The sequence below is a fragment of the Orcinus orca genome, chromosome 16 (assembly GCF_937001465.1).
Source record: "Orcinus orca chromosome 16, mOrcOrc1.1, whole genome shotgun sequence".
Lineage (NCBI taxonomy): Eukaryota > Metazoa > Chordata > Mammalia > Artiodactyla > Delphinidae > Orcinus > Orcinus orca.
Genome location: NC_064574.1, coordinates 1878086 through 1899876, shown reverse-complemented (window position 1 = coordinate 1899876; position 21791 = coordinate 1878086). Strand labels below are relative to the sequence as shown.

At 63.8% G+C, this 21791-nt stretch overlaps 1 protein-coding gene across 1 annotated transcript; it reads left to right on the top strand.

Annotated features, from left to right (window-relative positions):
- COL9A3 (collagen type IX alpha 3 chain) lies at nucleotides 1-21700 on the top strand. Its single transcript, XM_004282341.3, has 32 exons — nucleotides 1-151; nucleotides 645-713; nucleotides 1889-1924; nucleotides 2537-2608; nucleotides 3235-3288; nucleotides 4402-4437; nucleotides 4670-4693; nucleotides 4910-4963; nucleotides 5575-5628; nucleotides 6038-6079; nucleotides 7179-7235; nucleotides 7642-7695; nucleotides 8310-8363; nucleotides 8550-8603; nucleotides 9039-9092; nucleotides 9434-9487; nucleotides 10254-10307; nucleotides 11258-11311; nucleotides 11407-11460; nucleotides 11645-11689; nucleotides 11834-11887; nucleotides 11968-12021; nucleotides 12516-12569; nucleotides 12675-12746; nucleotides 14778-14813; nucleotides 15319-15363; nucleotides 16696-16728; nucleotides 16904-17050; nucleotides 17223-17277; nucleotides 17758-17940; nucleotides 20123-20200; nucleotides 21024-21700. Exons 1-32 carry the CDS (start codon nucleotides 74-76, stop codon nucleotides 21212-21214), a joined length of 2055 nt encoding a protein of 684 aa, XP_004282389.1. The 5' UTR covers nucleotides 1-73; the 3' UTR covers nucleotides 21215-21700.
- The last annotated feature ends 91 nt before the right edge of the window (nucleotides 21701-21791 follow it).

Below are 21791 nucleotides of genomic sequence, written 5' to 3'. Positions count from 1 at the left end.
GGCAGCCCCGCCCGCCGAGCCGAGCTCAGGCCGCTGCCACCCCGCCGGCTCCGCTCAGAGCGTGTGTGCAGCCATGGCCGGAGCCCCCGCTCTGGCCCTGCTCCTGCTTGGGCAGCTGCTGGCCGCCACCGTGACCGTGACTGGGGCGCAGGTGAGCGCGGGACCCCAGTGCGCTGGGTTCGCCTTGGAAGGCGGCTGGGGTGGGGGTCCGTGGCTCTGAGGTCTGCGTTGAGCAGCACAGCCAGGGGATAAGCTCCCCGCCTCGCCCCCGGGGGCAGCGAGGGAGCCGGGGAGCCCGGGGCCCCGGGGACAGCGGGCACAGTCCTGTCGCCCCATAGCTTCCTCGCCATCCCCCGGCTAGCCTCCACGGACGCTGGGACACCTCGGAGATGCGCGCAGGGCCTGCCCCTCCTCACCAGGCAGGGTCCGGTGCCAGCGCTGTGTCTCCACCAGAGAGATACAATGTGGCCTTTGTTGCTTGCGGGGCTCAGCCCCGACGCAGCCCCTCCTGCCCAGGCGAGGTGGCAGGGGACACTGCCAAGGCCCTGGACAGGCCCTAGCTCTCCTCCAACCAGGGGGGACCCCCCCCCCGCCAGCGGGAGAGGGTGGGGATGCAGCTGCCTGATGACATTTCTCTATTTCAGAAAGTGGGACCTCGAGGCCCCCCCGGCCCCCGAGGACCACCTGGGAAGCCAGGCAAGGACGGCATTGATGTGAGTGTGTGGGCGGGGATGGCCGGGGAGCTTCTGCGGGGTTCTCGCTGCCGCCCCAACCTCCCTGAGCCCCAGTCTTGATGGAGAGAAAGCTAACTGCACCTCCCAGGGCTGGGGCGATGAGCCAGCGCCCCTGTGGGGAGTGAAACGGGACAAAGACGATCCTTGTTCCTTCTCGGGGTGGACCCCCCAGGGACTGCCTCCCCAGGACGGGGGCGGGTGGCTCCATGGTGCTCTTGGGGCTGGAGGTGTGGGCACTGGGTGTGTGTCTCTGGGTCCCCAGAGGGGTCTGCACTCCTCGTTTCTGGGGGTAAAGGCTGTCCCTCTGGGTGGGTCTCGTTGGCGGCTACTAGAGGCTGGAGCCAGCCTTGGACGGGGCTGGGGCCCCGGAAGTGGCCTCCTCCAAGGGCGCCCCCGCCTGGGCGTGGCCGAAGCTGTGTGGGAGGCAGATGAGACCCTGAAGGCTGCCCCCAGGACCCGGCGGGCTGAGAGCCCCCGACTCAGCCACGTCCGAGAGTCAGGGCCCTCCAGGCCTCTCCTCACCAGCATTGTTCCCTGGGTAGAACCTGCCTCCTTCTGGGTCCCCAGGGCCCTGCCTGGCCCTTGATGGTCCTGAGTCTCCCTCCCGCCACCCCAGCCGCAGGGCCGTCGCTCAGTGTGGCTGTATTGGGCCCTGGACCCAGGTGGCCTCCCCTCCTGGTGGGGCTGGGCACTTAGCGCCCCAGGGCTCCCCAGTCGTTCCCTCTGGGGACGTTTCCACTTAAAGCCTGGCCTGAAAGCCTCGGGTGAAAGATGTCAGAGCCAGTGGCCGTCAGGGTGGAGAGGGTGCCAGGGTGCCCTCCCGGTCCTCCGTGTGTCTGGAGGCTGCCACCTCCGACCGGGTTTCTGGAGTTTCTCAGGCAGGCGGAGAGGTGGGGCTTCATGACGCCTCCCACCGTTCCTGGGGTGTCCCTGTGCCCTCAAAGTGGGCTCAAATCCCCAGTCTGTCCAGCTCACCCCTCTCCCCACCACCTGCCTCTGCACCTGGCCCTAGAGGGGAGGTGCCTACAGGTGTGGATGATGAGGTGAGGGGCTCCATCCTGCCTCCTGGGGCCTCCTCTGGGGCCCAGCTCTGCTCCCCTGGGCGGAGCTTCCAGAGGACCCTTGGTCACGTGTGGGCGTCTCCCTCTCTGCAGGGAGAAGTTGGTCCTCCAGGGCTGCCTGGGCCCTTGGTGAGTGTCCTGGCTGCGGGGTGTGGGGGGAGGTGGGGGGAGGAGGCCTCCTTCTAGTCTGGAGGGGACGGGTGGGCCTAGAGCAGGGGGGTCATTGACACCCCTTCCCACCATGCTGGGCCCCGGGTTGCCATAGGGCGGCCTTGGAGCAGGGGCAGAGCGGGAAGAGGTGGGAGGGGTGTGGGTGGGACCCAGTGAGTCTCCGGGCAAGTGCCGGCAGGTCAGGAAAGAGGTCCGTACAGACCTGCACATCCAGCCCGCCAGAGGTCCCACAAGTGAGCCGTCCTAGAGCCGTTCAGGCCCTGGACTTGAGGGTTCCGGGCTCACGGAGGGGCCCACAGAGGGCCCCACTGGCCCTTAGCTGGGGAGGCCAAAGCGTCTGGGTGAGTGTCCTCCAGATGTGACCGAAGGAGGGGAGAGGGGCAGCTGGAGGGGTAAGGCCTCCTGGGGCCAGCAAGGGCTGGGCAGGGCAGCAGGAGGGCTGGGGCTCTGGTGAAGAGGGGCCCATCCAGGGCTGCTAGGTCGTGCCCCGCTGGAGGACACTCTTCTCCTTGGTCAAGGCCAAGGCTCTGGCTGGAGCTTCGCTCACACCTCTGCCCTTTCCCTCCACAGGGACCGAAAGGGGCCCCGGGGAAGCCAGGGAAACCAGGAGAAGCCGGGATGCCGGGACTGCCTGGTGTGGATGTGAGTGTGCCGGCCCCTCCTTCTCCTCCCACGAGCCCCCCTCTCCCCTCCCAGCCTGGACGGGTTCCATCCCAGCGCCCAGGAGTCAGATTTAATTGCTGTTTTCCAACTGGGCCAGCTCAAGCAGGAAAGCCAGGCCCAAGAGTGTCTCCGGATGTCCCCCAGCAGGGTCCCTTGGCCTTCATCCCATGCCTGTTAGTGTCTGGCCCCGTCTGCCAGACGCCAGCGCCAGCGCACAGGCGAGGTGAAAGTCCCGCCAGCTCTGGCTTCTCTGGGAACAAAGGCCCATTATCCAGACCCCTCCGAGCCCCAGGGTGCCTGCGTCAGGGGCTCCTCGGGAGCTTAAGGCCTGGCCCCAGGCCTGGGGGCTTCGCACACACTGGAGGGGATGTCAGAGGGGAACTCTCCTGCCCGTTGGGCTTGCCCACTCCGGCAGGTGCTCCAGCCGCTGGCTTCCCACCAGGTGGGTGGTGGGTGGGGCCAGAGGGGAAGGTGCCCGGCCCGAGGGTCTTTCTGGCCTCTCTCAACCGGCTTTAGTTAGGGCGGAGCCCACACCTGCCTCTTCCCCGAGAGGGCACGTCCTTCCCATGTGACCCCTCCATCCCTCCTTCCACCTCCCTCCCCAGGGTCTGACCGGGCACGATGGACCCCCTGGACCCAAGGGCGCCCCCGGAGAACGGGTAAGGCAGGCACTGCGTCCAGTGGCTTCAGCTCAGGGGCGAGGTCCCAGCCAGGGGCAGCCAGGCTGAGCACCAGCTGTCCACAGGCTGTGGGTTCTGAGGGCAGCTACTGTGACTGCACTGGCTGGGCCCCGCCCCTGCCGTGGGGTGGAAGGGGGCTGGAGGGCATGAGGACACAGGGTGATGAGTGCCCCCCCGCCCCCTCTGGTCAGAGCTGTCCCAGCCCTCAGACCGTGCTGCGGGGGCTGGTATGGTTGGGGCGTGTGCGGCCCCACATGCCCTCCTCCTCCTCTGGTGAGCTGCTGCCCCTCTCTCTGTGCCCACCCTAGGGGCCCACGGTCACCCAGCCTGTCCCCCGAGTCTGACCATTGTTCGCCAAAACCCCCTTTCTGACCAACCAACTCCTCTCGTGGCTCCAAGTGCAAAGCTGGGACCGGCAACTCCCCCCCCCCTCGAGAAGGGGCTGCCCCAGCCCCGGGGTGCAGAGGGCAGGGGGGCTGTGATGCGGGAGGGCGCCAGGGCGCAGCCCTGCCTGTGGGAACTGGGCTGTAGGAGTGTTCTGAGTGGGAAACAAGGAAGAGAGTGGCTGCTTTGATGTTTCCAAGGATGTGGGGGAGTGGGGGAAGTGGGGGAAGGGAGGAGGGGGCACTAGCTCCAGGCTTTCTGCAGGGAGCCTGGGGCACAGGAGGGGAAGGGCCTCCTGAACAAGGGCCCCATCCTTGGGATGCAAGGCAGCAAGAGGACCAGGAGGGTGCTGGGTGGACGGGCAGGCCACCAGCTGCTGGAGGTTTGGGGCTTCCTACTGTGGACCAAGGAGTCCGGAGGGCTTCCTGGAGGAGCCGGGCATCAGGCTATGCTGTGTGGCTCAGGTCACACCTGGCATGTGCCTTCCTGGTGGCCTGCAGTAGGAGGCTTTTCCTCAGGACTGCTGGTAAAGGACCAGTCCCAGGCCCCTGGGACATCAGAGGTCCCCCCGACCCCCTGTCGGTCTTCTATAAAACAAGAACCCCCTCCTCAGGGGAGATGGACTTGAGAGGGAAGGGGACAGGTTTGCAAACATAGGCGACGGTGCCTGGGCCCAGCCCACCCCTGATGCCCCCTTTCGTTCCGCAGGGAAGTCTGGGACCCCCAGGGCCACCTGGGCTGGGGGTGAGTACTGTCTTCTCCTCCTGGTGGGAGTTTGAGGGGCCCCAAAATGCCACGTGTGCTGCCCCTCTGCAGCTTCTCCTGGGGGTTGGTCCCTGGGCTGGGGGCCTGGGTGCTATCTGGGCTGTGCCTTCTCATCCCCAGCAACTCACCTGACATCTCAGGGGGACGGGGTGGGTGCTGGGCGACCTCCTCCCGTCCCAAGCAAGCTCTGACCCCGTGCTTGGCATTGCAGGGCAAAGGCCTCCCTGGACCCCCCGTGAGTACTGATAACCCTCGTGCCCCCCCCACCCCCGAGCATGCCCGCCACACCCCGAGCCAACATGGCGACCAGGTCCCAGACCAGGACTGGGGCGGGGTGGGGAGAGGGCAGGCTGGCCCTGTGTAGGGATATGGGAGCCTGGTCTGGACTCCCCGGGGATCCTCAGAGCTCCTTGGGTGCAGACCCCCATCTCTCACTTCTTACCTCCCCCAGGGAGAGGCAGGGGTGAGCGGCGTCCCAGGCGGAATTGGCCTCCGGGGTCCCCCGGTGAGTGTCTGCCAGGACTCCCCAAATGCAACCATGGGGGGGGCCTCCCCGCTTTCCTTCCCTTTTCCCTCCCCTGTCACCGCCTCCCTGTGCCCCTCCTCTCCCTCCCCCTCGCCCTCTTTCTTTTTTAAAATTTATTTATTTATTTCTGGCTGCATTGGGTCTTCGTTGCTGCGCGCGGCCTTTCTCTGGTTGCGGGGAGCGGGGGCTACTCTTCGTTGCGGTGCGCGGGCTTCTGGCTGCAGTGGCTTCTCTTGTTGCAGAGCACGGGCTCTAGGCACACAGGCCCAGTAGTTGTGGCACACGGGCTTTGTTGCTCCGCGGCATGTGGGATCTTCCCGGACCAGGGTTTGAACCCGTGTCCCCTGCATTGGCAGGTGGATTCTTAACCACTGCGCCAGGGAAGCCCCCCTCGCCCTCTTTCTTGGTGGGCCTTCGTGGCTGACACCCAGGACAGGGCAGCGCAGACCTCAGGACGCGCAGGGCTGGGGCGGGCCAGCACGGCAGCACTGGGGGTGCCCCCATAGGGGCATCTTCTCTCTGGAAGTCGCGGGGCCCCTCACTCAGGTCGGGGCTGGCCCTGCTCCGTCTAAGCCATCATCCCCCCACAGGGACCCTCTGGACTTCCAGGCCTCCCTGGCCCCCCGGGACCTCCCGGCCCCCCTGTGAGTACTGGGCGGGGTTCTAGAGCCTCTCAGGAGGAGTCCCAGGCGTGACGACTGCTTGGTGGGCTTGCCTTCCTGTCCCCAGGGTGCCCGTCCTCGGGCCCCCCATGCCCCCAGCCCCAGCTCCCATGTCCACGTCGAGAGTCCTGGCCACACCCCAGACGTGAGCCAAGTCCAGGCCGGATCCGTGTGCCCAGCTGACCCAGGGCTAGTGAGGCTCAGGCCTGGTGGCCACCCCGCCCCAAGGGCAGTGGTTTCTGTCATTGTCACATGCCCTGCAAGGGGGGGGACCAGCAGTACCTGGCACTGGCCACGGGGGGATGAAGGGCCCCTGAGTCCCCAGGAGGTCTTGAGTGGGTGGGGGGAGGGAAGGGGGGGCCACGTCAAAACTGGCGTCTCTCTGTTCCAGGGTCGCCCAGGGGTCCTTCCCGAAGGCGTTACTGACCTTCAGGTGGGCATGTGCTGTCTTTGTGAAGCCCTTTGTCGGGGTGCCTGTCTTGGTGGGAGGGGCCCGTCTGGAGAGCACAGGGAGGCAGGGACGGGGGCCCCTAGGGACGGGTTCAGTGCCGGTGGCACCAGCTTTGGGTACAGTTCCCCCGAGCTGCCCCTCCCCGCCTCACCGGTCTACCCCGGCATGCGCAGCAGCACGAACTGAAGTCAGTTTAAGCAGAATCACGTGTCGACCCGACCCGCCCCTCGGCACGGAGAGCGTGGCTGCGCTGGGGGCGCGGACGGGAGGTTTCCCCGTCACAAAAGCTTCCAGCCCGGAGTCTGGGACCCGCTTTTGGTTGTTGAGCTGTGTCTCCCGTCAGAAGAAAACAGTGACTTTGGAGGCCTGGGGCCTGTGGGCTTCGTTTGCACAGCTGTTCGTGGGCCAGGCCAGCACCCGGCCTCCTCCTCGGAGCGGCTGGAAGTTATTAAAGGGAGAGCCTGGCCCAGCCCGTTTGCCCACTGGGGCCCCTGCTGCCCTTCTCTCCCCAGCCCGTGTCCCGAGTGCTTGACGGTTGGCGTTCTGAGGGAGGGTTTGGGGGTCCTCTGGAAAAAGGAGGACAGCTGGGGGAGGTGGATGGCACTGGCTCTGTGCCAGAGCAGCTGTGGAATGATCCAGACACCCCCATGCCGCCCCGGGCTCGCCGAGCCCCCAGGTGTGGAGCATGCGGCCTGTGCCCGAGGACCACGTGTCCCTCCCTGAGGCACCTCTGGCGCCGAGGGGACCCCCGAGCAGAGCTGGCTGCAGAGCCGGGCGCGTGATAAAGGCCCCTTTGTGCAGCCGGCGGCCATGACGCTGAATAGCTGCTTTGAACCTGCGCTGGGGCTGAGACATCGGAGCCGGCTATGAGGGGCCGGCGGCCGCGCTCTGGCTCTGCGGCCCCTCACCGCGCCCCACGGTGGCCCTGAATGAGGCCCTGTCTGGGCTCCCCAGGAGGCCCCCATGTGGCCCGAGCTCCCCTTCACCCACCCCAAATGGCCCATCTCCGGGCCCCTGGGTTCTGACCTCAGCACTGCCCCAGGTTTACTGGGAGGGGTCTGACCATTCTGTTTCCCAACAGTGCCCGGCCATCTGCCCGCCAGGCCCACCGGGGCCCCCAGGAATGCCAGGGTTCAAGGTGAGCGGCCACTGAGGGTTGACTCAGACCCCAGCTCACCTTCACACCCCTAGGAGGCAGCGGGGCCCCCGTGTGGGCGGAGGTCGGGGGGGAGGTGGGCGTCCAGAAAGCCTGCCCTGGTTGCAGGATTGTTGCGGGAAGCAAGGCGGGCTGGCCCCTGCCCTGCTGGGGGACCTCGCTCTGTCCCTGTCCCCCTTCACCGCGGTGACCCGCTGGGGACTGGGGGGGGCATTGAGAGAGGGCATGGGGGAAGGCTGGCCTCAGGCCCCCAGCCCCCTTCCCTGGCCCAGCCCTTCTCCTCCCAACCGGGCCTCTGTTCCCCAGCTGGGCCGGTGGGCCAGGCAGGCCTTAACTGGCTCAGGGCCGCTTGTGGGGTCTGTACCGTCCACCCGCCGCTGTCTTTCAGGGACCCACCGGCTACAAAGGGGAGCAAGGAGAAGTCGGCAAGGATGGCGAGAAGGTGAAGGCGGCTGGCGGCTGGGTGGCGCCCGGGGGTGGCTGGGAGGCACAGCACTTGGGGGCGTGGGGGCTGGGTCTCGGGCAGGGCTGGGGGTGTGTGAGGACGTGCTGGCTGCATCTCGGTGCCCTCTGACGGAGCAGCTTCTGTGCACGCCTCCCCTCGGGGCCTGGCTCTTAGAGGCGGGTGATTTGGGGCAGGGTCTCTGCACAGAGCCCGCAACACCTGGCCTCACACGGAAGCTCCCTGAGCTTGGGCGGGCCCGCTGCGGGCTGGAGAAGGTGGGCCTCAGCCCGGAGTGGCCCCCAGTAGTCCCTGCCACTGCCCTGGAGGGCATCTGGGCATCCTCACCCACAGGCTGCGGGCGAGGCTGGGTGCCCTCTAGCGCGGCGCGAGCCGCCAGACTGCCGTGTGAGCAGCAGAGGGGCTGGCCGCCGCCAGGAGGAGGTGTCTGGGGAGGGCGGGGGAGGACACGGGGCCACCCCTCTGGGCCTTGGGGGCTCAGCTCTGAAGTGGGGCGACGCCCCGCATGGCAAGGGCTCTGGCAGCGGGGTGGGGCCGTGGGCTCGGAGAGGTGGGGGAGAGCTCGGGGCTGATGCCACCCTCCTCTCCTGCAGGGTGACCCCGGCCCCCCCGGGCCCCCTGGCATCCCAGGCACCGTGGGGCTGCAGGTGAGTAAGGGGAGGTGTTGGACAGGTGAGGTGGGGACAGTCCACCAACTCCCAGGACGGGAATCGGGTGCGGGTCCTGAGGCAGGGTTTTGGGGAATATACCAGAGCCCTTCAGCAGCTCCTGGGAGGTGTGAGGTACCAGGGGCTGCCGGCCCAGGCCCTGCAGCTCCAGCTCTCTCCCTGCAGGGTCCACGGGGCCTACAAGGGTTTCCAGGGCCACTCGGACCCCCCGGGGACCGGGTAAGTCCACCAGCGCCCCGCTGCCTGGCCCTTGAGGGGCTGTGGGCCAGCCCGAGGTCAAGAGGTGGCTGGGGGCCACCTCCAGACGTTAGATGGGCCCCTTGAGCGTGGGTCCTCACCGGCGGCCACAGGTGGCCTGTGTGACCGCAGCCCTCTGGGCCTCCACTCACTGGATGTTTCCCAAAACCGCGGCCTGTGAAGGCTTTTGTGGCTTGGGCCCAAAGGGAATGGGAGAGGCAAACGGGACAGCAGGGGAGGCCTTGGCAAATGTGGGAGGGGGAGGGGCTTGGGGACCACTGGGGGGATGATGGGGGAGGGGCCTGCTGGGGGGCTGGGGTGGGGGGCTCCCGGCGGGCCTCTCCAGATGGAGCCGGGTGCTGGGGGATGCTGCCCAGGCTTCAGAGGAGAGGCTCAGGTGCCCCTTCTCCTCCACAGGGTCCCATCGGATTCCGAGGGCCCCCCGGGATCCCAGGAGCCCCTGGGAAAGTGGTACGTGTGTCTGGGGGTGGGGTTGGTCCTGTGCAGGCCCAGGCTCTCTTCTCTCTTGCTCACTCTGACGCTTCCCCCAGCCCCACTGGGCTGCCCATCCCGTGGGCACACCTGGGGGGAATCACATGTGGCACACCTGGGCAGGTGCCAGTGGACACACCTGGGGGGAGGGGGCGAGTCCAGAGTCAGCCCGTCCTTCGTGGGAGATTTGCGTTCTCTCTTTCCAGACATGAGGTGAGGTGTGGTGAGTGTCCCTCTGACCTCTGTGACCCTCAGCATCGTCACCCTGCTCTCCCAGCTTCTTGAGTTAACTCTCTCCCTGTCCCCCCTTGTCATTGCAGGGTGACAGAGGCGAGAGGGGCCCAGAGGGGTTGCGCGGCCCCAAGGGCGACCTCGTAAGTGAGAGAGCCTGTGTTCTCTGGGTCCTTCCTTGGGAGAACCTGATCCACAGGGCGGGTGGGTGGTGGGGGGGATGGACGGTAAGTCCAGGGAGGCGAGGGGCAGCTGCCCTCTCCTGAGGGTGGCGGGGAGCCGCTGGACAGTGCCAAGCTGGGCCTGGGAGTCCCAGCCCTCCCCCTGCCCAGGCAGCTCCCCCAGGAGTCCCCTGGCCTGTTGCCCCCGTGGCTCCTTGAAGCTACTGTCACCTCGGCAACTCCTCTCCGGAGCAGCAGGGCAGGGTCCGGAGGACCACACTTCTGAGTGCGCACCTGGCCCCTGACATCCGTCAAGAGGCCTCGGGCAGTGGGGCCTGGCCTTGGGCCGAGGATGCCCAGCTGTGAGATGCAGTAACGCAAACGACTCTCGGGTTGAGCAGAACATAAGTGAAGCCAAGAGATAATTCAGCATCTCACGGAATGAAGTGGCTGTCTCTGAACCAATCCCGTCTCCCCCCGCCTGAGCCTAGCAGCCGGAGGTCCAGGAGGCGGCCATGTGATGCCGCCGCATCCACGGGGTCCTCAGCTCCCGGGGTGATGGGCCTTTTCCCCTGGGGTCGGACCCGGCCTACACAGCTGTCCCCGGCCCAAGCTCAACACCCGGAGTCTAGAAAGTGGGGCACACGGCGCGTCTAAGGCTCCCGGGCCTACCTCCCCCGGACCTAGTGAGGTATCTGGAAGGAGCAGTCCCGATGGGCCTAACTGCGGCCCCGTGCCTGTCTTTCAGGGCAGGCCTGGTCCTAAAGGCGTCCCTGGCATGTCCGGGCTGGTCGGAGAGCCGGTGAGTGCCGGTGGGTGCCAGCATAGGGGCGGAGGGGGCTCTGCCGGCCCCTTGCTCCCTGCCCTTTGCACCTGCTTCCCCGGGAGAGTCATTCTCCTCCCGCGGCCCTGGGCTATACTTGGGCCAGCTGCAGGGCCACTGGCCCTCCCTCGTTTCGCTCTGCTGTCGCCTTCTGGAAATGCCTAATTTGGGGGTGAAGGGCCCGCACGCTTGCATTTTGCCGGAGGCCACGGAATCTTTTGCCGTCTAGACCACACAGAGGTAGAGGGTCTCGGGCTGGGCTCATCTGCATTCCAGGGGCACGTGAGGGTGGTGGGGGACTGGGTGGCACAGGTGGGGGGCATTCTGAGGGTCCTGAGCACTGGCCCTCCCCACCTGTGCCCCCTCATCCCTGCTATGTGCCCATGCCCAGCCCAGACCCCCACTTCCTCCTGGCCCCCTCCCCATCCTGGCCCTAGAGGATGGGCCCCTGGGAGGCCACCTGGGGTAGCACAGCCTGGCAGTGGGAGGCTGAAGGAGGGGAGGGAGGGACCCCAGCTGCTCTCCTGGCACCTTCCCAGCACACGGCTGTGTCTGAGATTCCAAAATTAGTCAAGCCTCTAGGATTCGGCAGGCCTGAGCCCAAATCCTGGCTCCCAAGCCTGTTTCACCGTCCATAAAGTGGGCACAGCAGAACTTCCCTGGGGCGCATGAAGAGTCTGGGCGGACGCGGGACGCGGGGGGCAGCGTGTGGTCTGGGTGCATCCTCACCGCCCTCATCTGTGCGATCGGAGGGCAGCACAGGTTACTACCTGCCCCCCGAGCCCAGGAGGGCAGACCTAGCGCAGGGGGCTGGGGAAGGGAGGGGCTGGGGAAGGGAGGGGCTGGGGAAGGGGGGGGGCTGGTGGGCATGGTCTGGAGGGTGACCAGGCTGATTGCCCACTGGGCCTTACACCATCCGCTGTCCCCAGGGCATGCCGGGCAAGGATGGCCGGGACAGTGTGCTGGGACTCGATGGCGAGAAGGTTGGTACTGGCTGGCGCTCTGCAGGGGAGGAGGGGTCTGCAGGGAGTTCAGCCTCCAGGGCCTCAGCACCCCATGTCCCCCCAAACTCCCACAGGGAGAAGCTGGTCGCAATGGTGCCCCGGGAGAGAAGGGTCCCAATGGGCTGCCGGTGAGTGCATGGGGCTCCTGCCATGGCCCCAGGGACAATGCCAGTGGTCACCTCCCGTGGGTTCCTGAGTGGGGGCGCCTGCAGGGGGCTGTGCATCAAGGCCGGGGAGGCTGCAGGAGCCCCTCACCCTTGGGGGTGCTCTGCCTCTGGTCTTGTATGCTGACCTCTGACCTCTGACCTGCAGGGTCTCCCTGGACGAGCAGGGTCCAAGGGTGAGAAAGGAGAACCGGTAGGTGGCTTCTTTCTTCTGGGGAGGGGAGCGGGGAGAGGAGGGGAGGGGGAGGAGGAAAGGGGGAAGCGGGTAGGCCGCAGCCTGGATCCTGGGCAGAGGGATGTGGGCGGAGCTCACGCAGGGCTCCCCCCTCCCCTGCAGGGCAGAGCTGGAGAGCTGGGCGAGGCTGGCCCCTCAGGAGAGCCCGGTGTCCCCGTGAGTATCTGCAGCCCTCACCCCCAACCCAAGTGTGCGCGGACCCCGCTGACACCCTCTGTCCCCCTCCCCGAGTGTAGGGAGACGTTGGCGTGCCCGGGGAGCGTGGCGAGGCTGGCCACAGGGGCTCAGCGGTGAGTCGGGGGAATGAAGCCTGGGGTGGGGGTGGGCCTGGAGCCACAGCCGAGGGGCCCCCTTTTCTGTGTGGGCTGCGGTGGCATTCTGGGTGCATGAAGGGGCTGAGCCTGTGAAAGCTGGGACACGGTGGTGGCCAGGCTCAAGCTGTCCTGTCCTTGAGACCTCTGTGCTGAGGAAGCAAAGTCCCAGCACCCAGCCGGCCGAGGGAGCACCCACCTGGGGCCTGGGAGGTGTGGTGGAAGCACCCCGCCTCTCAGCCCCACCATAGACCAAGATAAGGAAGACATCGGCATCGGTGCCCCACGCCAAGTCCGACTGACGCACGGGGCCCGAGGGCATGCCTGACCTCTGCGACCCCCAGCTGCCCCCCAGGATCCCTCCCACCTCTTTCCCCAGTAACTGGGCCAGATGGCTGGGGACCAGCTCCTGTGTCTGCCCAGCCCCTGCGGGGGAGGCGGAGCTGGATTCACACTCTCTGTCTGTCTTTCAGGGGGCTCTGGGCCCGCAAGGCCCCCCCGGAGCCCCTGGTGTCCGCGGTTTCCAGGTGGGTGAGGTCTGCGCCCAGGGAGCCCAGGTGGGCCAGCCGGGCTGGGGAGGGGCCTCCACTGGGCTCCCTGTGGGTGCTGACGCACTGCGTCCTTGTCTGTAGGGCCGGAAGGGCAGCATGGGAGACCCTGGCCTGCCCGGCCCCCAAGGCCTCCGAGGTGGCATGGGCGACCGGGTAAGTGGCTGTCCTAGCAGGGGTGTCCTGCTCCTGCACCCCACCCACAGTCCCACGGGACACACAGCGGCGCCACGTCAGCGGCCCCCAGAGGCACCTCACACCATGGGTGCGCAGTAGTCGGGCACTGTGGGTGTCCCTATTGTCCCATGATATTTGGGACACAGAGGGCCCCAGTCTGGGTGACCGGGGGCCCCGGGAGGAGGCTGTGGGCTGTGTCTGGGCTCCGGCCTAGCCGCGCTACACCAGGTCCCAGGGGAACCTCAGGTGCCTTCCTTGGCCGTCCGTCCACCTGCTGGCAGTGACAGGACCCAGGAGCTGCCATCTCTGGCGCCCCTTCATCCCGGGCTTGGTGGGCCACAGAAACCACGGCCTGGGGCTGGGACAGTGGGCCCTTCCTCAGCCTTCAGGCCAGAAATGCCAGGGGTCAGGGGCATGCCAAGGGCACCAGGGCCTCCAAGAGGTAGAGAGAGAGGCCCTGGACACTGCGCCCGTCCCCGTGGGGGCGAGGGGCCGGTTACTGTATCCCCTGCCACCCCGGTCACCCTCGCCTGCACTTTGAGGTCACAGGGAAGTTTCCCTCTCTGGACCCTTTGGGCGGGTTCTTCCTCGCGCTGCCATCTGCGCCGATGGACAGTTTTTATTTTAGCATTTTAGGGGTGATTGTGGCAGTTCCCAGACAGGCCCCAATCCCGCAGCCCCCTGGGAAGGTGATCCCCGATCCCTCAGCCCCCTGGGAAGGTGATCCCTAACCTGCAGTCCCCCGGGAAGGTGATCCCCAATCCCGCAGCCCCCTGGGAAGGTGATCCCCAATCCCGCAGCCCCCCGGGAAGGTGATCCCCGATCCCGCAGCCCCCCGGGAAGGTGATCCCCGATCCCGCAGCCCCCCGGGAAGGTGATCCCCGATCCCGCAGCCCCCCGGGAAGGTGATCCCCGATCCCGCAGCCCCCCGGGAAGGTGATCCCCGATCCCGCAGCCCCCCGGGAAGGTGATCCCTAACCCGCAGCCCCCCGGGAAGGTGATCCCCAATCCCGCAGCCCCCCGGGAAGGTGATCCCCAATCCCGCAGCCCCCCGGGAAGGTGATCCCCGATCCCACAGCCCCTGGGAAGGTGATCCCCGATCCCACAGCCCCCCGGGAAGGTGATCCCCAATCCCGCAGCCCCCCGGGAAGGTGATCCCGGATCCCGCAGCCCCCCTGGGAAGGTGATCCCTGATCCCGCAGCCCCTGGGAAGGTGATCCCTAACCCGCAGCCCCCCGGGAAGGTGATCCCCGATCCCACAGCCCCCCGGGAAGGTGATCCCCGATCCCGCAGCCCCCCGGGAAGGTGATCCCCGATCCCGCAGCCCCCCGGGAAGGTGATCCCTAACCCGCAGCCCCCCGGGAAGGTGATCCCTAACCTGCAGCCCCCCGGGAAGGTGATCCCCAATCCCGCAGCCCCCCGGGAAGGTGATCCCCAATCCCGCAACCCCCCGGGAAGGTGATCCCCGATCCCGCAGCCCCCCTGGGAAGGTGATCCCTGATCCCGCAGCCCCTGGGAAGGTGATCCCTAACCCGCAGCCCCCCGGGAAGGTGATCCCCAATCCCGCAGCCCCCTGGGAAGGTGATCCCCAATCCCGCAGCCCCCCTGGGAAGGTGATCCCCAATCCCGCAGTCCCCCGGGAAGGGGATCCACACGAGCTTGGGCTCTGACTCGGCAGCTCGCAGCAGGAAGCTGCCCTGGGATCGTGTGAGTGCAAACGCCGCACGATCCAATATTTTCCGGTGGTGCCGAGCCCAGAGGCCTTGCTGTCCGGCAGCAGGGCCCGTGAAACAAGCGTGCACCCCACGTGGGGCGAGGCTTCGAGCCCCTAAAAAGATGAGGGCTCCACAGGAGGATCCAGCACACGTAGGGGCCAGGATGCCAAACGTCCGGGAAGGAGGCTGTTTCCACAGCAGCCCGGGTGCCCCCAGCTCGTCCTGGCTCCACAGCGGGTACGGGTCGCCCAGGGATCCCTGTGGTTTCTTTAACGCTGAGCCTTTCTCTGCCCAGGGCTCGGGAGGAGCTGCAGGCCCAAAGGGCGACCAGGTGAGCGACCGGTGGTCAGGTCGGCTGTGGGCTGCCCGCTGTCTTCAGGGCTGGGGGGCATCCTTCTCATCTCTCCCATCTCCCTCCCTCTCCCGCCGCACCCCCCAGGCTGACAACTCTGGGCACCCAGCCGGACCCGGGACCAGTTGGCTCCTGGGTACAACGGGGGACGCCTGTGGCCTGGGCGGCTCCTCTGGGACCCTCAGAGTGGGGCGTGTTCCCTGCTGGCCATCTGGGTTCCAGGAGCAGATTAGAAAAGTGTTTGTTCTCCAGGCAGCACCTTCTCTCTGGGGGGCCCAGGAGCAGGGGCGGGGGCGGTGGCGCAGCTCTGCTTCTGACCCCCCGGGAGCAGCAGGAGGACCTAGAAGAGGCTAAACCCACCCGAGGCTCTGCTTACCGTCTGCTTGGTGCCTGGGCCGGGGTCGGGGTCTTGGGCACCGGCTCCCACCACGGTTGGAGGACGGCGGCGTGGACAGTTCTGCAACCTTGAGCTGTGTCGTTTCAGGGCATCGCGGGCGCCGACGGCCTTCCTGGGGATAAAGGAGAACTGGTGAGTATGACTAAGTCGGCCTCACTTTCGACGACAGAACTCACCACGTTCGGGGTGGGGGCTGGGCAAGGGAAGCATCTGCAGGTCCAGGCTGGGGTGGGCCGAGCTGAGGACCGAGGCGCAGGGGACGTCCTGGCTGCTGACTGGCCCCTAAGGCAGGAGGTGGCCCCAGGCCCAGCTCTGGGGTTTTCTACCCCCTCCTGTGCTCCATCTGTGTCTCCAGCATGAATTAGCCAGCGTTGAGACTGAGCTACAGAAAACGCTGCTTCCACAGAGCTAAACCTCAGGTCGAGTTTAGAATAAAAGCCTGACGGAGTTCGTCGACAGAGTCACACCTTGGGGGTGAATGAAACGGAACAGTCAGGGGGTTTGGGGATGAAGATCTTCGTGGCTCCCAGTGGTGAGGGTCTCCAGTTCTGTGACTGAGCCCTCCTCTGAGTCTAGAGGAGACGGGAAGGGCTCAGCCCCAGGGACCCTCGTCTCCAGCACAACCTTGTAGCCCAGAGCCAACTTTTCCCAGCTTGAGCTGAGACGGTGTCAGCCGTGTGCGCGAGTGTCCTTCATCTGGTGAATTCCTAGATGACCTTGACACACGGGACCCTGGGAACAGCCCCCCGACCTGCTCCATCCCTGCCTGCGAGGCAGGCAGTGCCCCTCACACTGTGCTCTCAGCGACTTACCACTCAGGCTGTCTGAGCTGAAAAGCCTGGCCCCTCCATCTCCCTCCGGCTTCGAGGGGGGCCACCAGCTGTGGCCTGGGCGGAGGCCGGTGGCATGGATGGATGAGTGGTCCTGGGCCGTCTGCTGTCTGGTTGGGGCCCAGTCCCTGTCCCCGTCCTGCCAGGCAGCCTCTTGAGGTCACAGCTGGAGAAGGGGGAGCCTTAGGCACAGAGACCCTCAGCTCTGCAGGAGGGAGGAGATATGGGGACATATGTGTATGTATAACTGCTTCACTCTGTTATAAAGCAGAAACTAACACACCACTGTAAAGCAATTATACCCCAATAAAGATGTTAAAAAAGATGAAGAATGGGAACAAAGTACACATGGATGAGAAAAAGGACTATGCAGCTAGAACGCCCTTTAGGGAAAATAAGGTTAAAAACTCAGTAGCTATAATACCACCTCAGCGACATAAAACGAAACCGAGAATAAGAGGAGTGACCACTGTGGCCATTGTGACACCATCAAATGCAGCTCCAGGGAATGACTTGCTTTTCTCTTCCGTCCCCAACTAATAACCGGCTAGACGGGTTCCTGGGGAAGTAATTCCCACCAACTAACAACACGCAAGTAATTAAAACGCACATCTTCCCTTCTGCTCTTTTGCAGGGTCCCAGTGGCCCTGTCGGACCCAAAGGAGAGGTGAGTGCCCGGTAGAGGCTGGCTCCTCGGGGCCCCCGGGCCAGCCCCGGGGCCCTGACGGCCGTGCAGATCTCAGAGGCCTGCTCTGGTCAGAAGTCAGGAAACTGTCGGCCCTTCTTCTCCCAGAGGGAGAAGCCCATGCCCTGACCCACCCCTTCCTGTTGTTTCCCTCTAGTCCGGCAGTCGAGGAGAGCTGGGTCCCAAGGGCATCCAGGGCCCCAATGGCACCAGCGGCATAGACGGCGTCCCGGGCCACCCTGGCCCCATGGGCCTCCAGGGCGTGCGAGGAGTGCCTGGCATCACTGGGAAACCCGGAGTCCCGGTACGTGTCTCCTCTCTGGGGCCAGCGCTCGCTGGTGTCGGGCTTCTCCTGGATTCAGATCAAGTCTCTTCTAGATGATCAAGGTTACTTTGCAGAGCGTGATAGTGGGGGTGCCTCAAGGAGATGCCAGCGTGCCCCCCAATACGATGATGGATTTTGGGGTGAATTCCAGGGCAAAGAAGCCAGCGAGCAGCACATCAGAGAGCTGTGTGTGGGGATGGTCAGCGGTGAGTGCCCTCTGTCCCATCCCGCCCACGGCCCCGCCCCTGGAGCTGCAGCCCCTCCCACCCCCAGCCCCATCCTCGCCTTCACCCCATCCCCACGCAGCCAAGCCACGCTCCGAGCTGGCCTACCACCGCCCGCGGTCCTCGGGGTCTGCACTGGAGGGGGCCCCCTCCCCGCAGGGTTCACCGCGGTGCCTGGTGCACGGGGGATGTTCTAAATGTCTGCTCAATGAGGTGGTCACAAGGGTCAAATAATCGTGCCCTTTCAGCTCTTTTGGCCTCTCCGATCCATGAGCTCTTTAAGGAGCTCTAGGGCTGTGATTCACTCTTTGGGTCACCGAGGACTGGACAGCATTTAACGTGTACCCAAAGCGGTTAAAGCCCTTTTCAATCCATGAACAAACTTCCTTTGAAAGGCAGTATATTCGCGCTTTACATAACACACTTCTGATGAACAGATGTCTGATCTCTGTTTTCCAAAAGAGCAAATCGCACAGCTAGCCGCGCACTTGAGGAAGCCCTTAGCACCAGGGTCCATCGGTCGGCCGGGTCCCGCTGGCCCCCCCGGCCCCCCGGGGCCCCCAGGCTCCATTGGTCACCCCGGGGCTCGAGGGCCCCCTGGATACCGCGGTCCCCCCGGAGAGCTGGGAGACCCCGGACCCAGAGGTGAGTGCAGTCCACCCACCACGCGGCCACACGCCAGAGCCCCCAGCCAGTACCCCAGCCATGAAATCTACCCCCACCACGCAGAGAGGCTCCCCTGCGGGGACAGGGCGGGGGAAGAGACCCAGAGGGGAAATGGGCCCAGAGTCACCTGGCCTTCAGCCAGGGTCCTTCTGGCCTTGCCCATCCATGTCTGACACACACGTCTGAGCTGCCTGGGGGGGCCCCCTCCCCTCGCCTCCCCTCCCCTCCCTCTGGGTCCACGGGCTCATCTAGAAAAGCCCTGGGAGGTTGAGCCATTGCTAGAAGCCGCCTCGGGTACAGCCCTTCATGCTTTCAGGCCCAGCTCAGTTAATTCCTTATTAAACCCACGGGTGTGACAACGTTTTTCAAAATGTGATGGTTTTCTCAAATACCGTTAGAATAACATTTGGGGGAGGAGGGTTGAGAAGAATGTGAGGAATGAACGCACAGGAGCCCCATTTGTACGTAACAGCACTTCCCTTCATGAAAACTGGCATGTGTGACCATTTCTGTGGCAAAAGGCAAAAATTATAAATCAAAAATCCATTTTAAGGACTGTAACGAACTCGGGACGAGTTGAAACGAGGTGAGAATCTTGATCCCACGCAGGGGTGCCACTGTAGGGATGCCTGGTGCCCAGACAGGGAGCTGTTGGCCACTAACCTTTTCCAACAAGGCCTTTAACACTTAGTTCATTTTACATTCTAACCGTTTGCCCCTGCAGCCGGCCTGCCCCCAGGCAGCTAGCCTCACGGCCCCCATTCAGGATTTAAAGTTCGTGATTGCAATTTGTTCCAAACTTATTGACCAAATAATTTTCTGTTTCTGAAAAACAGCTTAAGAGAAAAGTTTCCAAGGGAAACTTACTTCTGTGAGCTCCTTTTGTCCTCTGTGAGGTTAAGTTAAAATACCTCAGCAGACGAAAATGCTTCCAGAATTAGAGGTATCATTTCATTACTGTTAAGACGCCGGGAGATTGAATAGTTTCAACACTAGAGGGCAAACGTGTCAAATGCACCTTCTCACCCCGTCCCAAGTTTACCATCAGACATCTCCCTGTTGTCTTGGAGACGTGTCTGAATTCTGCCAGTCCCTGGGCCATCTGTGCCAGTACAGTCTGCGGGGGGGACGGCTGTCCTCAAAGAAAGACCAAACAAGGTTTTCTCTAAATAGGGATCTGAATGCCTTTAAGACTTTTGAAAATAAAATTCAAAAATAGCATTGATCACTTTATGGGGTCTCAGAAAAACGGCCCAGAATTCAGGGGAGGCCGCCGCACGGCGCGGGGTCAGCGTGTTCCCTGGGGCGCCTGCCTCGGGGTGGGGATGACCGAAGGTTATTGTTTGAATTAAACGAGAATATATACTGTAGGTCTTCAGGCAGAAGCCACTGTCAGGGCTGGGCTTCCATCTCCCCCCGGGGACCCAGCAGATGGGGGACCTGCTCTGGAGGCCGGGAAAGCCCAGGCCCCACGGGAGGCCCCGACTGCCCGGCCCAGGGGCTCCTGATCCTTTGTAGAAGGTGTGTTACCCTCTGCGATGGGAAAAGTGACAAACACCAACGGAAAGGAAACTGGTGTCACTGCTTTTACCATCAGGCAGGACAGACCGCGCCCAACAATGCTGCTTGCCTCACTGAGCGTCACTATGTTGACAAGAGGCTCAATTTTCCAAGAACATCACTCAGGATAAGCTGTCTGCGGCCAGCATCACACAAAGCACAGGCCGACAAGCGGGCCCTCGTAGCAGGGCCTCGGCTCCCCTCCCAGAGACCAAAACCAGCTGCAGGTGGAGGAGGAGAGAACACAATTCAGGGGACGTTTCAAAACACCTTAGATAATTTGTCAAAAATCACGTTGAACATAGGGCTACAGGGCAAACACTCAGCTGTTTCACAGGCATAAATATTGTGAACAAACTAAAGGTCCAAAAGTGCAGCTCTGAGGCTGGCGAGTCACGCGGGTGGGTGCATTCTGTCAAATCCATCCAGCCCGACACTGCTGGGTGTCCTTTTCTAAACGTTTTTGATCCGGTAGACAGCTTAGGAAGCAGGCACCCAGCTTGTAGAAAGGCAGGACCGCACACTCGCCGGCAGCAGAAGTCTGTCTCTGAACCTGAATCGGGGCTTCTAAGCAAATGCGTGTGTCACTTGCCCTTGACAGGAAACCAGGGGGACAGAGGAGACAAAGGCCCAGCTGGCGAGGGCCTGGACGGGCCTGACGGAGACCAAGGGCTCCAAGGTATGAGGCCGCTGTCACCTATGTTACACAGGCACCTCTGGGTGCCGAGCATGTCTCCCCTCTTCTGAGGGAACTTTTCTCCTGACGATGCACACTTAAAGGCCAGGTTAGGGACTGTTTTAACGACCCTTTAATCAGATCGCCCTGTGTCTGTTTTAGTTCAGGAGTTTCAGTTAAATTCTATCCAACTAAAGCCATCGAGTATCTATTTCAGTTAAATTCGAACAGAATTTTCTCTTAAGTGACCCACACGTACCCTGGATATTGGCACTTTTCATGCTGAATATAAACACTTTGCCGAGAGGGAGGACGGCAGCCCCAGCCGCGTTCCATCCCGAGCCTTCTCGGGGGCTGCCCCGGGGCCGCCGCATCCGCACACACGTCCCGGGAGCAAACACACACCTGTCGGCACAGCTCCTTGCTCACTCCACCCCTCCCCGCACCCCCAGCTCCTGGTTTCTCCTCTGCCGTCCACCTGCCCAGGTGCCCACCACCTGGGGGGGCGGGGCTTTCTGTCTCACACCTAGTCCATTCCCACGCTTACCACCAGCACCGTCAGCATCCCCCTCACTCACCCCAGACCCATTCCTCACATGGCGCCAGCTGACTCTTCTCAAGTCTGAGCTGCCCTGCTTAGGACAGAACCCAGACTCCTGCGCCCTGGCCTCTGCCCTCGTCCTTCTCCGGCCTGAGCGCGCCTCCCCTGGGCCCCTCCCAGAGTTAAGAAACGAGCTACAGAAACACAAGACTTGGGTTGGCTGAACGGACACACCACTGATGTCCTCTCTCTGTGTCTCCACTCACCTTCCTGGTGTGTCTCAAGGACCGCAAGGCGTGCCCGGTGTTGGCAAAGATGGCCGCGACGGGGCCCACGGAGAGCCTGGGCTCCCTGGCGATCCTGGCCTTCCCGGTGCTGTTGGCGCTCAGGGGACCCCCGGCATTTGCGACACCTCCGCCTGCCAAGGAGCCGTGATGGGAGGGGGCGGGGAAAAATCAGGTTCCAGGAGCTCCTAAAACACAACTTCAGGAAGCGAGTGAGGAAGCGATGCCGACTGAAGCAGCCAGCTGTGCCAGGGCCCCGCGGGGAGCAGCAGTGTCCTGGCATCCATGGTCGGAGACCGCCGTGCCGTCCAGCGAGGCCTGCCCCTCCTGTCCTCAGCGGCAGCGACTGGACACTTGGTCCCCGAGAGCGTCCTTCATCGAGCTGCTGTCAAAGTGTTCTGTCTCTACGTGTATTTACAATGGTCCATTCGGCTGTAACATCATACCTCAGACCCAGGCCTATGTAATAAAATCATCAACCCAACGTTTCAGACGGATCTAGGGTGTACATAGAGAAAGGTTTGTGCAATTTCACGAGAGAAAAAAATACTCAGCAACTTGTTTACATGGCATTTGTGTAAAGGCTAAGATATCATTTCAATAAAATGATATACGAAATCTTCAGATTAATGACTGGCCACAGTATTACAAAAAAAATAAAGAATTTAATGTACAGTATCCCTTCCATACAAAGGTCTCGCCTGATTTACCCGCCTCCTTTGTGTACAAACGTTTAACTATCTCCCATTGACAGTATTTATTGCAAGTG

Bases quoted from the DNA above. Each gene is read 5' to 3' on its own strand.
- COL9A3 (XM_004282341.3), top strand. From the start codon at position 74: ATGGCCGGAGCCCCCGCTCTGGCCCTGCTCCTGCTTGGGCAGCTGCTG. The intron at 11,312-11,406 runs GTTGGTACTGGC...AAACTCCCACAG, and splicing joins TGGGACTCGATGGCGAGAAG to GGAGAAGCTGGTCGCAATGG. The intron at 11,461-11,644 runs GTGAGTGCATGG...TCTGACCTGCAG, and splicing joins AGGGTCCCAATGGGCTGCCG to GGTCTCCCTGGACGAGCAGG.